Here is a 17,098-nt window from a genome sequence, read left to right on the forward strand (position 1 = left end):
TAAGCATAAGTAGCATTAGAAATTCTAATGCAAGACACTGGGTTTATGGCTTTTGCGATGACAAATGGAACTGCTTTGCTATGCCACAAATGATTTTATGAAACCCATTAAGGAAATCTCTAAAGAATTAAACTATTCCTGCTTATCCCTCTGATAGAAATGTCAGGGAAAGAAAAATCTTATCCATATTATATCCATGGACAGTCTCAATAATATAGGATGAAATTATGTTGAGAGAAAAAAAATTTATTTAGTTCTGGAAGCAAACTAATGGCAGTAATTTAAAATTCAGTACAAGTTAGAGAAACCACAATCATAACCTTATCTCCCCACTAATGACAGACAAGTCCTATACAATTTATTTAAGACAATATGCAGCAAGAAGGGGAAAGAAGAATTAGATGATACTAGCCTGCTCTAACAAGTAAGGTTATGAGGTTGCACTGCAGAGCTGCCCAGTTTTCTTCAGGTCAAGGGCACCCCAGATTTTTGGAAAGTGATAAGTAGGAATCCAAAAAAGCTTAAGAAACACAGTTTGGTCAAACCTTCCTTTGACCTTTTAAAATCCAAGAAAAAGTCAATATTTTTGGACCTATTCATTAGGCTCATGAAGCCATGGTGGAGCAGTGATTAAAATACAGTATTGCAGGTAACTCTGCTCACTGCTAGGAGTTCGATTCCATGAGGACCCAGATTGTTGGGGGCAATATGCTGACTCTGTAAATCACTTAGAGAGGGCTTTAAAGCACTGTGAAGTGGTATATAAATCTAAGTGCCATTGCTATTGCTATTCAGTAGATCATATGCCAGAGATGAACCTTGTCAGCTTTTTGCACCACTGCTCTAGAATGCCTTGGCAAGTAGCAACCACTGGAAAACTAGTAATAAACTTAAATCCACTTAAGTAATAAACTTAAATAGTTCCAGCCATGTTAACAACTCAGGTACCATCTTAAATCTATTCTCCAATACTAAGCTAAATTATTAAAATGCAGCCATTTTAGACCCTTCATCTCAAGACTTCCAATTTTATCACAAAGTATAGGGCTAACAAACCGTCTACTCTGCACAGTAATAACTAATTGTTCCTACCTTCCCTGAATTCTCTGGCCCAATAGCCATTCCAAATTCTGTTCTGATGAAAGTGTTGTTAATGAGGTCTGTAATATCTGTGAAAGTTTTCCCATAATCTTCACTAAGATAAAAGGGAAAAAAAGACAAAGTAAGGACAAAAATTACCCAAACAGCTTGAAGTAATCATTTGTCTTATTGAAGCAATAAAATAAATACCAAAAAGAACTGGAAAAATGTAAAAGTTAACAACGTAAAAATCACTTAAAGAGGTTTTCTATGGCATGGTTTAGTTTCATGATGAAATAGGTACACAATAATAATGTTTATATATGTGCACAAATATTTTAAAAAACAGATTGTAGTGATAATTATCCTTTACACAGATACAACTGCTATATTTTATCATATAAAATAGCTCCCATATTTTAAAATCCCTCTCATTTTCAGGTAGTCATCAAAATAGTTAACACAATTAAAAATTAAAACAAGTAGTCAATTAAACTTTAAAAAAAATGCTATTAAAAATCCATAAATCTGTACCCATTCTAAAAGTAGGGACCATAATCATAAATGGCACCTTCAACTAAACCTCTAAGGAACAAAATTGATTTGGCTTGATATTAGCAGTATTGATGATTCAGTCAAAGAAGGGTTTTCAAAACTGCTGCTCTCTCATGGCTAGAAGGATCTACCACAGTCACTACTGCATTGAAACATTCTGTTTCAACACTGTCCTGGAGTAGTGTTTCTCAGTCTCAGCAATTTAAGAAGTGTGAACTTCAACTCCCGGCACTGGCTAGGGAATTTTGGGAATAGAAGTCCACACCTCTTAAAATTGCTGAGACTGAGAAATACTGCTCAGTCTCAGCAATGGGGCTTTCCCAGTTCTTTCTTTTCCAGATTCCACAGCAAATCTTAATTTACTGACCACATGTCAGTAAATCCCTCTTCTGCCTGTTGGAATCTTGAAGTTGGGAGCAAACTACTACTATACAGTATGCCTCCCCTTGGCAGGAGCAACTCCTTTCTAAAAGGACTACCTCCTCAGGCTTCACCTCTCTGGTGCAACCTGTTCTACTTAACAACCGAAAAATGGAAAAGCAGGAGCAGTCAGCCACACCAAAGCAAATATTGGAGGAAAAAGTCTAACCAATATTTCTTGTTTCCACCTGAGAAAAAATAAATGACTGTAATTCTAGCATGAATTATATGAAATGTTAACTGGTAGATGAGGCTTTCACTTTATCTCAACATTTTATTAACTATACTAGTAATCAAAAAGGGGGGCTGCTTCTGAAGCTATTTCCAACAGGCAGAGGAAAGAGATGGATTACATTTGATCATCTCTTAAGATAAAAACATCCAGGATCAACATGTTCCTATTTCAACAAAAACAGGTTTATGTTGCCATTGTTTAAAGTTAAGCATGGAAAACTGTACATATTTACAGGAAAGCAGCTTTTGAAAGGGACAGGTCACCCAACTTTTAATGGATGGAACCAGGAAAGGCTGTTGTAGCAATTGGGCACAGAAGCAATGCTGACTTTTTTAAAAAAAAGAAAAATTAATAAATATCTATTTACATAGAACTATAGACAACTATAACGTCCTTACCTTCGGTATAATTTAGACTGCCCAAAGCTCATGATGACTAGAGGAAGCTGGAAAGTAGTCAACACAAGAATAACCTGGAAACAGAAAGTGGAAAAGTTATTTAGCTCAGATAGTCCAAGAAAACAACCTTGTCTATTTTAAAGGGTTCTGGCTAACAATTGATTTCTGTCAGGCTCAACTGGCTTCAGCCACATTTCAGCATACTCATACAATACGACTATTCAAAAGGTAGATCAACCAAATCAAAATTAATACAGCTAGCTGAATAATTCCCTAGAAATTATTGCATGTTCATTTCAAAAAGTAGGTGTTATACATTACAATTTTCTATTATATTAAATAATCTTATGAAAAAATATTCTACCCTTGTTATTACAGTTATCTAATGCTTAAGTTCCTATCATAAACCATCACCCTATTTCTCCTTTTCTTTGCTGAAGGAAGGATAATTTATTTAAACCTTCATAACGTGTCACCTAAGCTAATTCCTTAGATAGAACTTTGCAGAATAGCTATTATTAGACTCTAAATTGTGTTATAGTATATTAAATTATTCAGTGTATGATATCACAATTGGAACCAATTTTCCCCTTATTTCTAGTTACTCACTAGAAATACAAATCTTTAATCAAAAGAGGAACTTAAACTGTCAGTAGAGTCATACTTTAAAAAATATTTATATAGCTTTGATGGAGCTATGAATCAGAGCTAATATATGATCATTCATTTGGCCAAGTATAAAAGATTTTAAACTGTGCACCTTCATTCTGGAATGTCCACTTGCCCTTTGATTATTGAAACTGTGTAACTACCTGGACTGTATACTCATTAGACTAAGACATTAATAATTATGTTTAGAATTTGGTATTTTGTCCCTTCCTCCCCAAAACCTATTTCCATTCTTAACACATCATGAATTGGAAGTGTCTGCTTTTCAGTAATACCAGAAGTGGGTCTGTTCTCTTATGCTGAGCATCAGTGAAACTCCTGAATGAGCATTAAACTTATTGAAAGTGAAGAGAAAGATTCCATCAGAGTAGTATTTGTTTATTTATTTATTAGTCATCCAATTCCAATGGGCTGTGTTCGGCTCCCAGTGACTATATGGCCATGGCCATACATTTCACTGGCACAAAGATGACTTGCCACTGTATTCTTCCAGAATTATTGGCTGGGGGAGGAGGAGGGGGGGTTTCTTATCTAAATATTAATCAGGTTTGACTCTACTCACCTTATTTTGAGATGAAAATTGGCCAAGTTACTGATACTATTAGTATTTTAAATAAAGGAGTATGAGAAGCAGACAGAAATAACTCAATTTAAGATTCCATTATTTTTGAAAGAGAGAAAAGGAAGTTGGCAAAACTATATCATCTGCTGCCGGGCACGTCTCTTCCTGGTTTAAAAGGAAGAACTGGAAAAAATATATGATTTCTCCTAATTCCTCTCCCAATATGCTTGATTAAATCCAACTATCCATGAAGTCAGCTGACAATTTATATGGCCCCTTCTGCTACGGGTCTACAACAACTCCCCATGGCCAACTTGCTACAGCCAACTCACCGTAGCCAACTTGCAGTGGCCAACTCGTCATGGGGCAATTCACCTTGGCCAACTCACCATGGGGCAACTTGCTGCAGAGCAAGAGTTACATTAATATCAAAGAAATGGTGAAATAGAATGATTAAAGAAAGGATGCAAAAGGAGGGATAGAATGAAATGTGAATGGCAAAAATTAAAATATTTTTTTATTTATTTTAAATAACTAAATTGAATTGTTAAATTGTCCTGCAGCAAGTTGTCCCACTGTGAGTTGGTCATGGTGAATTGGCCGGGGCGAGTTGGTTATGGTGAGCTGTCCCATTCCGTTTTGTTACTGTCACCTGCCCTACGCTGTACAATGGATAATCTTAATTGTGTCTAAGAATTGGCTCAAAATTATACATATAAAAAAATGCTCTAAAATTGCACCATTCTCTTTCAGCATGAGATGAACAAGCAACAGCTCTGTGTACGATATTAAGAAATGTGTGTTTTTTTCTTCACATCAACAAGGCTTCATCACTGACGCAATTATCACTGCAACCCTGAATGAGTAGATAGATGTTACTTACCAAACCTGTGAGTCACTTCATTTACACAACAAAACACCCACAAGAGTTCTTTGTTCATGAGTAAGATGACAATATTTAAAAGAAGAACCAGAATAGCTTGCAGCTGTAGAGAATAACTTCTTACCATCTACCAGGCAAAAATACTATAATTCTTTTTTTATTTGGGAAGGCTAAGGCAAAAGCATCTTTATTTGAAAGTACAAAACCAAGTCACGGCATGGAATTATTTCATATATTATACTTTTGCTTTTTCTGAATACTTAAAATATCTGCTCAACCAAGTATTACTTACTCCAGTGCTATCTCCAATCCAGGAAAGGGACACTGAGCCACTGAGGTCATTGAAGACACGCTGTAAAGACAATTGCAGATACATTTTAGTCCCTGCTCCTGTTGCTGACATTATTCAACAAATAGCCCTTTCATTTTCTTCCAAGAGAGCTAGAAACTTGTTTCTGGACACCATATTCCTCACTATCTTATTGCATGTTAAATTTAATGGTTATAATTTCCCAATAAGGTATACAAGAGAACAGATAATACAACCCTTATGGAGTTGATCCTCTAAAGCAGGGGTAGGCAACCTTGGCTCTTTTATGACTCGTGGGCTTCAACTCCTAGAATTCCTGAGCCTGCCATGCTGGCTCAGGAATTCTGGGAGTTGAAGTCCACGAGTCGTAAAAGAGCCAAGGTTGCCTACCCCTGCTCTAGACCATGTGTGCGCAGCCCATGGTCACATGCGGCCCCAGACAGCTAGTAAGGCAGCCCATTAAATTGTAACTGTTTAACATTATTGTGTGATTTATATACAATAACTATATTATATATGTAAATGTGGCCCAGGACAATTCCTCTTCACTCAATGTGACCAAAGTAAGCCAACAACTTGGACATCCATGCTCTAGAGACTTTGGTTTGGATTTCATTCCCTATGGAGATCTGAAGGAGGGACTGCTTCATACTTAAGAGAAAAGTAGAAATTAAGTTATTTTGGATGCTTAAAGGTGTTTGCTGCTTAATATTATAACAAATTTATTTTCATTTCCGTTTTTCATCTTGAAATATTACTAGATTTTTGTTGATTAGCAGAAGTAGGAAAATTGAGAGAGAGTTCATGTAAATTTACTTACAACTAGAACTACTGAAGTCTGTCAAGCTATATGAAGGAGGTACATTGCTGGAAATGCATCCAGCGTTGACCAACAATTCTCTTTTCTTAATATAAAGATCAAGTTGCCATTAAGATGAGTTTGATTCTTAGTGACTGCATTCTTCCAGGATACTTTTCTGGAATACCTAAGTACCCCTACTTCAATATACTCACCAGAATTAACCCTGTTTACCTTCACCTATAAGCTGGTTTGATAACAGTATAATCGTCTTTTAAGGTATTGTCAGTGTATCTTTCCTGCAAATGAAGTCTGACCAGAACCAAATATCACAGATGTCTTAGATAAGAGTCTATTGATGTAAAATCTCAAAAACCTTCTTCTAGTATGTCACTTCATTGAAGTACATTCTTTCCTACAAGTGAAGTCTGAGCAAGTTAAAGATAAAATAATCTTTATTGTCACTTATTTCTATTAACACACTGGCACACATTAAGAAATGAAATTCTAATGCCCACTCTCAAACACACACACACACACACACACACACATACATGCTGTATGTTTTACACACACACTGTTGTTAGTCAGTACTTCAGTTAGCTATACCCAGGTGGCGCTAATGCCAAAACACAGTTACAAAAGCAATTCTTGCTGTAGCATAGAACATTACTACTTCCTGTCATACTTCCTTCTGTTTTATTTTGCAGAATTATTTAAATATTCTTGGTACAAAATCCAGCTCTAAAAATAATTCAGAATTGCCCTAAACTGGGAAAAGATTGCTGAGACGAATAGATTTCCCAGAATTAACATTTATTCATAACGTATCATTTAACACTATTACTAGCATTACTCTAAACAGCTCTTTCCAACTTGATGCAAATACTGTTTTCTTTATAGCTCTGTAAGCACCTGAGTTCAGAAATATCACAATTCAAACACTGTTATAAAGTAGAAAACATACTACTGATCAACCAAGAATCAATAGGAAACACACAATCCCTGAATCTCCAAATATATGAGATGAAAGCTTCCCAGGCATATTTATTACTTCAAAGTAAGAAAAATAAAAGCACACTAACAATGCAACATTGGCACAACAATTACAGTTCAGAAAGCCAAACAAACTACTTCATCCTCAGGAATCCAGGTGCTATTGTTGGTTCCCTGGGGGAAGGAGACGTACAAGAAATGCTGCAAAACACAGTCTCATTTTGATGCTGCTTTCCTGAACACTATACATTGAATGCTGCACAAATAAAAATTATAGTCATATTATAATTGTAACTAGCCATGTGTTTCATAACAGTTTAAGGAAGACACAAACACTGTGTTATAGCTATACAGGTATATAAAATAGAGAAAACTGATACTATAGGGTTAAATTACTCTTGGCTGTGGAAACATAGCTGTAATTAGCAACCAGTCTGAGGGAGGTTGTTAAGAACTATTTGTGTAACAGACAGCTTCTTCAATAAAGGCACAGAAGGAGTAATATAAATGCTTCTCCTGAACTATTCTAAAAGCTGGTATCTAATTCAAATATATTTTTAGCTTTGTTGCTAAATATCAGCCTACTGGTAGAGTTAAAATTTAGAAGCAGTAGTAAAACTAGATGAAAGAACAAGTTAAACAGGAGCAAGGAAGAGAGAAAAATGAAGAGAAAACCAAGAGTTATTACTTGTGACTTGAAACAGAGCTTTTAAAAAAATCTTAAACTGCTGGATGGCTCCACTGGAGATCCAATGAACTGTATTGTCCATATTAGGTAATAATATATTACTTACCAACAAAACTGCATCCAGTTTTGGTCACCACGATGTAAAAAAAATATTGAGACTCTTTTAAAAAGAGTACAGAGAAGATCAACAAAGATGATTAGGGGACTGGAGGCTAAAGCATATAAGGAACAGTTGCTGGAATTGGGTATGTCTAATTTAATGAAGAGAAGGACGAGGGGGGAAGTGATAGCAGTGTTCCAATATCTCAGGGGCTGCCACAAAGAAGAGGGAGTCAAGCTATTCTCCAAAGCGCCTGATGGCAGGACAAGAAGCGACGGATGGAAACTAATCAAGGAGAGAAGCAACTTAGAACTAAGGAGAAACTTCCTGACAGTTAGAACAATTAACCAGTGGAACAACCTGCCTCCAGAAGCAGTGAATGCTCCAACACTGGAAGTTTTTAAGAAGAGACTAGACAGCCATTTGTCTGTAATGGTATAGGGTTTCCTGCCTGAGCAGGGGGTTAGACTAGATTACCTCCATGGTCCCTTCCAACTTTTTTTAATTATTATTATTTTGGATCATCGCAGTCAGCCAGATGTTCAGACTGGATTTGGCATTTTGTCTACCTATCGAGTCCTTACCCACGACCTGGGATAGGCAGATGGGGATGTTTGATGGTATTACAGATATCGTCGCAGGATGGAAGCAGTTCATAGTAAGGCTGCCTTTTGCAATTGACTAATAGCAAATTGGCTATTAATTTGTCAATGCCAATGGTGTTCAAGTGGTGCTCCAGTTGTTTTGGGATTGCACCCAAGGAGCCTATTACTATTGGTACTACCCTTGCTTGCTTTTGCCACAGTCTTTCTATTTCTATTTGTAGGTCTTTGTATTTTGTTATCTTCTCCAGTTCTTTCTCTTCTATTCTGCTGTCTCCAGGCACTGCCACGTCCACTATCCAGACTTTTTTGTCTTTCTTATCGACAATTGTTAAGTCTGGGGTGTTAGGTTGCAGGTGCTTGTCTGTTTGAATTCTGAAGTCCCAGAGCAGTTTAATTTTATCATTTTCTATGACTTTCTCTATTTTATGATCCCACCAGTTTTTGCTTACAGGCAAATGCTATTTTTTGCAGATCTTCCAATGCACCATTGTTGCTACTTTGTCATGCCGCTGCTTGTAATCAGTCTGTGCAATCTTCTTGCAACAGCTTACCAAGTGGTCCACTGTTTCTTCAGCTTCTTTGAATAGGCGGCACTTACTGTCTTTTGCTGTCTTCTCAATTTTGACTTTGTATGCATTTGTCCTTAAGGCTTGGTCTTGTGCAGCCAGAATTAGTCCCTCGGTCTCTTTCTTCAATTTTCCTGCTCTTAGCCATTGCCAGGTCTTATTATTATCTGCTTTCCCAGCTATTTTTTTTCACGTATTGGCCATGTAGTGCTTTGTCTTCCCATGCCTCTATTCTGTTCTTCATTTGGTCTTTCTTGTAGGCCAGTTTGGTCATTTTTTCTTCTTCAACCATCTGATGTACTTGTAGCATTCCACGCCCACCTATTTGCCTTGGTAGATAAAGTCTATCAATGTCACTGTGTGGATGAAGGGCATGATTCATTGTCATTATTTTTCTGGTCTGCCTATCCATTGCTTTTAGTTCTGCTTGAGTCCAGTCCACTATTCCAGCTGTGTACCTAATGACTGGAATTGCTGGACTAGATTACCTCCATGGTCCCTTCCAACTTTTTTAAATTATTATTATCAATCTCACACAGTCAGCCAGATGTTCAGACTGGATTTGGCATTTTGTCTACCTATCGAGTCCTTACCCAGGACCTGGGATAGGCAGATGTGGATGTTTGATGGTATTACAGATATCGTCGCAGGATGGAAGCAGTTCCTAATAGGCCGCCTTTTGCAATTGACTAATAGCGAATTTGTCAATGCCAATGGTGTTCAAGTGGTGCTCCAGTTGTTTTGGGATTGCACCCAAGGAGCCTATGACTATTGGTACTACCCTTGCTTGCTTTTGCCACAGTCTTTCTATTTCTATTTGTAGGTCTTTGTATTTTGTTATCTTCTCCAGTTCTTTCTCTTCTATTATTATTATTATTATTATTATTATTATTATTATTATTATTATTATTATTATTACTATCCCAAGCATTTAATTCTACATTTCCTTCAGGAACTCAAAGCAATTTACTTTTTTTTTTTAAAAAAATCACCCAACCCCATGATATATACAGATAGTCCTTGACTTATGACCACAAGTGAGCCCAAAATTTGTTGCTAAGTGAAGCATTTGTTAAGTGAGTTTGCCAGTTTTACGACATTTCTTGCTACAGTTGTTAAGTGAAGCACTGTGGCTGATAAATTAGTCAAACTGTTGTTAAGTAAATCTGGCTTCCCCATTGACTTTGCTTGTCAGGTGGTCACAGAAGGGGATCACGTGACCCAGGGACACTACAACCGTCATAAATACACGCCAGTTGCCAAGCATCAGAATTTTGATTACATGATCATGGGGATGCTACAATGGTCATAAGTGTGAAAACTGGTCATAAGTCACTTTTATCAATGCCATTAGTAACTCTGAACGGTCACTAAACAAACTGATATAAGTCGAAGACTACCTGTACTGAGTTGAAATTGATAGACCCAAAGTCAGCTAACAAAGTTTCCATGGCTGAGGATAGATTTGACACAGGAATCCTTGTGACAGCCAACTCCTTTTCAAGAATTATTGACTAATCTGAATTCTCCAGAGTTGCGTAACATTTTGGCTTTAGAGCCATTTTGGCTTCATAGAATGCTTTTTGGTTTTGAATATGAAAATCTAGATACTGAATAATTTGGTCGCAAGTTTTTCTCCCAATTTTTGTACTTTTATAAAAGCCTATAGTTCTAATTCTATAATAATCACCCATTCTATTTTCCAAGGTTACACTCAACTCTTTTATGTCAACAGCATTAGAAACTTACTTCCTAGCATTTTATTAATAAAAAGACTATGGTTCCTTTTTGGCCCCACACTGATAACTTCACTTTGACAGTATTATGATTTTAATTCTGTCAACTGTTCAATTGTCAGTTGGAATAAATGTATAAATGTTCAAAATAATTTCTGCATTCAGAAATTTTAATCAGCACTGGTCAGTTCTTGATACAGCAGTCCAAGAAGTACACCGGAACCCTGTAGGACAGTTAATTTGAATTCTCCTACTTTCTTCAGAACAGCTGAGCTCTGAATCATTTTGCAGTTTCTTTTACATTAGCCCTCATTTTCAGAGCACTGTAATCTTTTATTAGAGACTGAGACTTCTTACTCCAAGACAAAGCTGCATACTAGGCATCTGAAGTAATTTTGTTAGTTCTTAATAGCTTTTACTGCTATTTTTTTGTATATATTTAGTAGTATGTGCATTTCCTAATTATATTAGTTGGTTCCTAATAAGGAAGGACTTTTTTTCTGTTGCTCATAAGCATTTCTGACAGAATTATTATGGAAGTTGATTCCATCAATTTTCTTGATTTCTGTATTTCTCAGGGCCTTCTTATAAATTATATTTATAAAACATATTTAGGTACAGTCTATCTATATCTGTGTAGGTAGACTATATCTCACATTAAGGTACTAAGTAACATTTATAAACTCCATATATATGGAGAGTTTGCTGCTTAAATTCTGAGCAATTTTATATCAATTGATGGTTGCTATACAACATTTATTTTGAACATTTATACATTTATTTCAACTGGCAATTGAACAGCTGACAGAGTTAAAATCGTAAGCTGGACATGGCACAGATTTGTTTATATTCATTTTCCTTCTGTATATTTCTTTGGGTGTGTCTTAAAATTAAGGTCATCTTCCTTAGAAGCAAGTTCAGGTAGCCCACAACTCATGAGCACAATTTCTGTTGTTAAGCAAGACAGTTGCTAAGTTAGTTTTGCTCCATTTTATTACCTTTCTTGCCACAGTTGTTAAGTGAATCATTGCAGTTCTTAAGTTAGTAATATAATTGTTAAGGGAGCCTGGCTGTTTGTCAAAAGGTCACAAAAGGTGATCTCAGGACAATACAACAGTCATAAATACATGCCAGTTGCCAAACATCTGAATTTTGAGCACATGACATGGGGATGCTGCAATGGTCATAAAAGTGAAAAACAGTCATAAGTCACTTTTTTCAGTGCCCTTGTTAAGTTCAAACAGTCACTAAATGAATGGCTGTAAGTTGAGGACCACCTGTATAGAAAAATAATCTCAATGTGGTGAAATGTTTTTGCAACTTTACAGTGAAATTCATTTTAAGAAATTGCAATATACAGGTCATAGGCATTGTGTACAAGATACAAAAAGTATATTTTCTGAATCTTTAGCATTAGATATATTCAGGACACACAACATAAATTATGTTTTCTATTCACCATTAATTTTTACAAAGCAATTTTATTAGTCGCCTAACTCCAATGGACTCTACAAATATGTAAAATATTTACATATTTCAGTACAAGTCAAGCTAGCATTCTGCATCCACCTACTTTGTTTCTGGTCAAAATCAGAATTTAATGAAAGCCTTGTGCTTATACTCAAGCTGCAGAAACCTACTTAAGCATTTACTGTTAGTTCCACAAAATGTACATTAGAATTTGAAACATGTTGCAAGTAACTGCATATCAACAGTTATGGATTGCATAATGAGTAGAATTACATGACAAATACATTTTAGAGAAAGTTGGAAAATTCCTGATCATGTTAAATTTCAAGTGCCTAGTTCTTCAAATTTCTTCAGATGTGTGGTTGCCATATTGCAATAACTGCAGTTTGCTGATGTATTACACAATAAAATACTGATTTTAACTGAATCTATTAGAAAAATTCCCCTGCCTTGTTAGTTTGCAGACGCGAGAGTATTTCTTAGTTTATATTCATTTATTAAAACCGTATACATTACAAACTTCCACTCTGAGATTATAGGCTTTAACAACACTGCCATGCCAGACTTGATGATGTTTGTCGTTTTAGTTTTGCTGTTTTTTGTGGTATTTTATTGAAGATGCTGCAGGGAAACTTTTAAAAATCAGTTGAATAATATCCATGAAGCTGCTTTAAGTTAGAGGATTGAGGAGTTCTCAAAATTAAGATAGTGGAACTACAACTGCATACTATAAGGGAGGGCAATTTGCAAAATCATTATAGATGCACAAGAACCAGGAAGAATTAAAAAGGAAAACAAATAGAAAATGAAAAACAGATGGCTTCAACTATAAAATAGTTAAATAATCATATCCAACAAGTTTACATGAATAGCTCTTCATCAAAGCTGAAAGAGGGTTGAGCTGTGTATTGCAAAGTTCTCCTCAAGCCTGGGGTATTCAATATACTTTTAAATTAAATAAGGGGTTAAAATTGGATTTATCAAATTTCTTGACAGCACAAAGATAAGGAAGGATAGCAAACATCTTGTAGAACAGTGTCACTATTCAGGTGATTCAGGCAGCAACAATAGGCATAAACTAGTAAATTAATTTCAGTAGAACAAACATCCTAATTTGGGTAGGAAAAATTAAAGTTATGTACACTGAATAGGGCAGTGATGGCGAACCTTTTAGAGACCGAGTGCCCCAAAACCAGCCCCTCCCTGTCCCGCCTGCTCCGCCCCTCCCCTCTGCCCCCCACCTCTGCCCCGCCTACTTGCAGGGCCACTCACTGCCTCCACGGCCCACTGCAGATCACCCAAGCGGCCCAGCAGCATCATGGCGGCTATGCCTGCAGCATCAACTGCGCGCTACGGGGTGTGAGAGTGGAGATTTGTCCCCACTGCCCGGCTGCCATGTCCTTCGCTGCACTGCTCTGCGTGGGCCACGCCCAGGGGCAACTCTCCTCTAGGGGGGCTGCTGGTGAGGAGGGGGCTACAAGGGGAGGTGGGGCTGGGGCAATGGCGCGCATGCCCACAGAGAAGGTTCTGAGTGTCGCCTCTGGCACGCATGCCATAGGTTCACCACCACTGGAATAGGGGATACCACATTGGCTAGCAGCACATGAGAAAATTATTGTATAGCTTGATGAAGCACAAGCTGAGCATGAGCCAAGAATATGATGCGTACACAGAAAAACTCAAAACAATCCTAGACTGCATTCTCCAGAAGGAACGGATTGAGATCAACAGAACCGCTGCCATCCGAAATGCAGCAATAATGATATGTTAGCCGGGAAACAGCTGGGGAAATTCAGATTTTCAATAAAACAGACATACAAAATCAAAATTGCTTACTTGAGATTCCTTACTATTAATAACTCATAGCTTAGCACTTTATTTTGCTAGAATTACTATAAAGTTAACAAATTAGTGTCACAAATTAGTGTCATTAGCACTTCAGTGTCACAATCTTTCTGGAAGACTACAGTAAATAGCAGGATCACAGCATCTTCCTGGGTCTTGACTTAAGGCAGTTCAATTACCACTGAATCATTCAGATGCCACCGCTAGAGATATTTCTCATCTGGAGAACTATAATTTATAAGCTCTGATGATGTTTAGCATCCACAATTAAGCAGCAGGGATAGTACAAACTGAAAGGAATGCACTTATGGTAATGTTACAACCACCTATTTAACCATATATGTGAGATTATTGCGAAGTAGGATATAGTTTCCCCGGTGCCCAAAGCATTATAATAAATCTGCAACATTGCTAGACCAACCTTTTCCTCAAATTAACAAATTATATTAACAAATTATACCAGTAGAACTGCCAATATCTCAAGTGAGGTGACATTCAGCATGCTGAATATGATCCTAACAGTAATAATAGTGAGCAGTATTCACAATTTATAATATAGAACCTGAAGGGGATGAGAAATTGGGCATATCGGCATTAATAATGCTTTCTGCGATCTGACTTCAGGAAGACTGAAAATAATTGTGAGAGTTAGTTCTCTCATTGTCTAAGTAAAGCAACTAGGACTAATCTGTCTATTCCCAAAATAAGAGAAATCTAGAACATGGGTGCTCTGACTACAAGAAAAAACTGTTCCGCCTTTACACAATTAGGGGCAATAAACACTGACTTCGCTATAAGTAAGACACTATAGATGACTTACCAGAATTCTTCCATAATAGCTTCCCATTAGGGCCAGAATGGAAACAGCAAAGAACACATATCAGAGAAGAAATTATTAATTTACTTCCAACATTGTGGCACTCAAAAAATAACCCAAGAGGAAAATAGGGAAACAACCTCTTCAGCATCACTTATTCCAGGAGTAGGGCCCTCAGCCCTATTTCTGAAGCCTTAAGAACCAATGATACTACACAATCAAAATACGGTAGTGCAATGCAACATGCATTTTGCAGCGAGGAAAGACTGGAAGGCTTACATACTCATTTTGTATTAAATCCCTGAAATATCCTCCCCTATTAAAATGGGGGGAGACCTTGAAATTGAACTACATCTTTCACCCCTTTTCAGTGTAATATGTACTTTCTGAAATAAGTAGTTCTTCTTACCATCTTCCATAGCAAAGTAAATAAAAACACAGTATCTAACCATTTAAACCTTTCTTGTCTTACCTAGAAAAAGGGCAGGGAAAGGTTAGCACTCCTAGAAACTCATTCAAACCCTGAAAAACTGGTCTTACCAGCTTGCTGAGCCAGAAATTATATATTGGCCTTTTTACTAAAAGTGATAGCATGATGGCCTAAGATTAAAGTATGGACTGAGAATGACACACAAAACAGCTTTTTTTTTTTCAGGGTTGCTTACAGATCTAAATATAAAGAACACCTATATATAACTACGGTATTAGCATTGTAATTCATTCTTCTCAATAGTCTTGTGGAATAAACTGAAGGACTTTTACGAATTCCAGAGGGTTTAGTAGAGAGATTTATTGCGCAGGTTCAGAAGCAATAGAGACAAGCAATTCTGAACCCCGAGGGTGGGTTTTATACATTCCTTTTCTCAGGATCAAAGAACTACACATTATGATACACATTGTATTACATTAGGTTAGTTTCTCACGGGAAAGTTTGCTACATACATTGTATCCGAGTGCAATGCGCATTAGGTTAGTCACATATTGCTAACACAGCATTATTCCAGTAATTATGCAGACACATCATTATTTTAGTGATTTTTTCATTATTCTACATTATTCTCCCCTTTGGAAGTTTTCTTGCTTAAACTTCCATCATTCTACCTCCGATTCAGGATCTTTAGAGGGCAACATTTTATATTCCCATAAAGCTAACATTGTTTCATGTTTTGCAGTTAATTGGGCTGTACTTTCTGAGATTCTTTGAATCATTGCTACAACACAGGGGAGTAAGTGGGGAATCAAAATACATCCTAGAATTAACAAGACTGCTATAACTATGATGGTTTGTAGGCCTGGTAACTTTGGCCACCATCCTGAAAATATGTCTTCCAAATTAAATCCTTTCCAGGTTTGCACTGGAATGTGAGCTAGTTTGACCATTTTGTTTGTTATGTCCTTCAACACTTTCCCACTTTCAACTATTTCGATGCAACAGTTTGTTAGGTTGAATTTTCCACATACCCCTCCTTCTTTGGCCAACAGATAGTCCAAGGCTAACCTATTTTGCATAATATATGTCCTGGATTTCACATTTTCTTTGGCCAATTCAGTTAGTCCCTTCACAGTCTCATTAGTGATTAACTCTACCACCACTTGTAACCTAATGAGCCTGTTGAGCATATAAATAGGGGTACGGTATCCATACATTCCATCCTCAGCCCAAGTAGCCGGACCATAAACTAGGATAGGGGTAGGCAACCTTGGCTCTTTTATGACTCGTGGACTTCAACTCCCAGAATTCCTGAGCCAACATGGCTCAGCTTGAAAACCTCTCCCTTTCCCCTCAGCATGGCTGGCTCAGGAATTCTGGGAGTTGAAGTCCACGAGTCATAAAAGAGCCAAGGTTGCCTACCCCTGAACTAGGATAATGCGGCAAGGTGGCCATTCATGTTCTTGCCAAATGACTCCTGTGCATTGGGTGTGTGCACTTAGTTCCCTTCTTTGTCTTATATTGCCAACTTCATCATAGATGGGAACTCCAAGAATTTGCTTAGTTTTTAATGGTAACAGGAAAAATCCTGGTCAAATTATTCCCAATACACAAGATCCACACCAGTTCTTAGATAGTTGTCCGTATGCCATTTTTCCACAAATCCAGTACATTCCATCTGGGGCTAGCCAAAGGAGACTGGTATTTGTGGGGTCTTTTAGATATGGCATCCCAGATACGTTAGTAAGGGCATAATGATCCATAGTAATGGTTTCGTTGGTTCTAGACGGCGGATCCTTGACTGGAGTGCTTCGCAGGCAGGTGAGTTCCCCTCCCTTCCCGTCGAGGTCTCCCTGTAAACAAAGGCCACAGAGCCAGCTTGGAGGAGTCATTGTTAGGAGAGGGGCTACCCACCAGGGCAGTCCGTCTGGAAG

At 37.3% G+C, this 17,098-nt stretch overlaps 1 protein-coding gene across 1 annotated transcript in view; it reads right to left on the reverse strand.

Moving 5' to 3' along the window:
* Nucleotides 1-17,098, reverse strand: part of SORT1 (sortilin 1) — a 57,083-nt gene that overhangs the window by 28,658 nt on the left and 11,327 nt on the right. Inside the window, exons 2-4 of the mRNA XM_039323149.1 lie at nucleotides 5,095-5,154; nucleotides 2,689-2,762; nucleotides 1,093-1,195 (exon numbers count right to left, since the gene is read on the reverse strand). Coding sequence (XP_039179083.1) covers nucleotides 1,093-1,195; nucleotides 2,689-2,762; nucleotides 5,095-5,154 — 237 coding nt within the window. The remainder of the gene's footprint in view (nucleotides 1-1,092; nucleotides 1,196-2,688; nucleotides 2,763-5,094; nucleotides 5,155-17,098) is intronic.

This window comes from Crotalus tigris, unplaced genomic scaffold (genome assembly GCF_016545835.1).
Source record: "Crotalus tigris isolate CLP2741 ecotype Arizona unplaced genomic scaffold, ASM1654583v1 scf7180000024167.7108832, whole genome shotgun sequence".
Classification (NCBI taxonomy): Eukaryota; Metazoa; Chordata; class Lepidosauria; order Squamata; family Viperidae; genus Crotalus; species Crotalus tigris.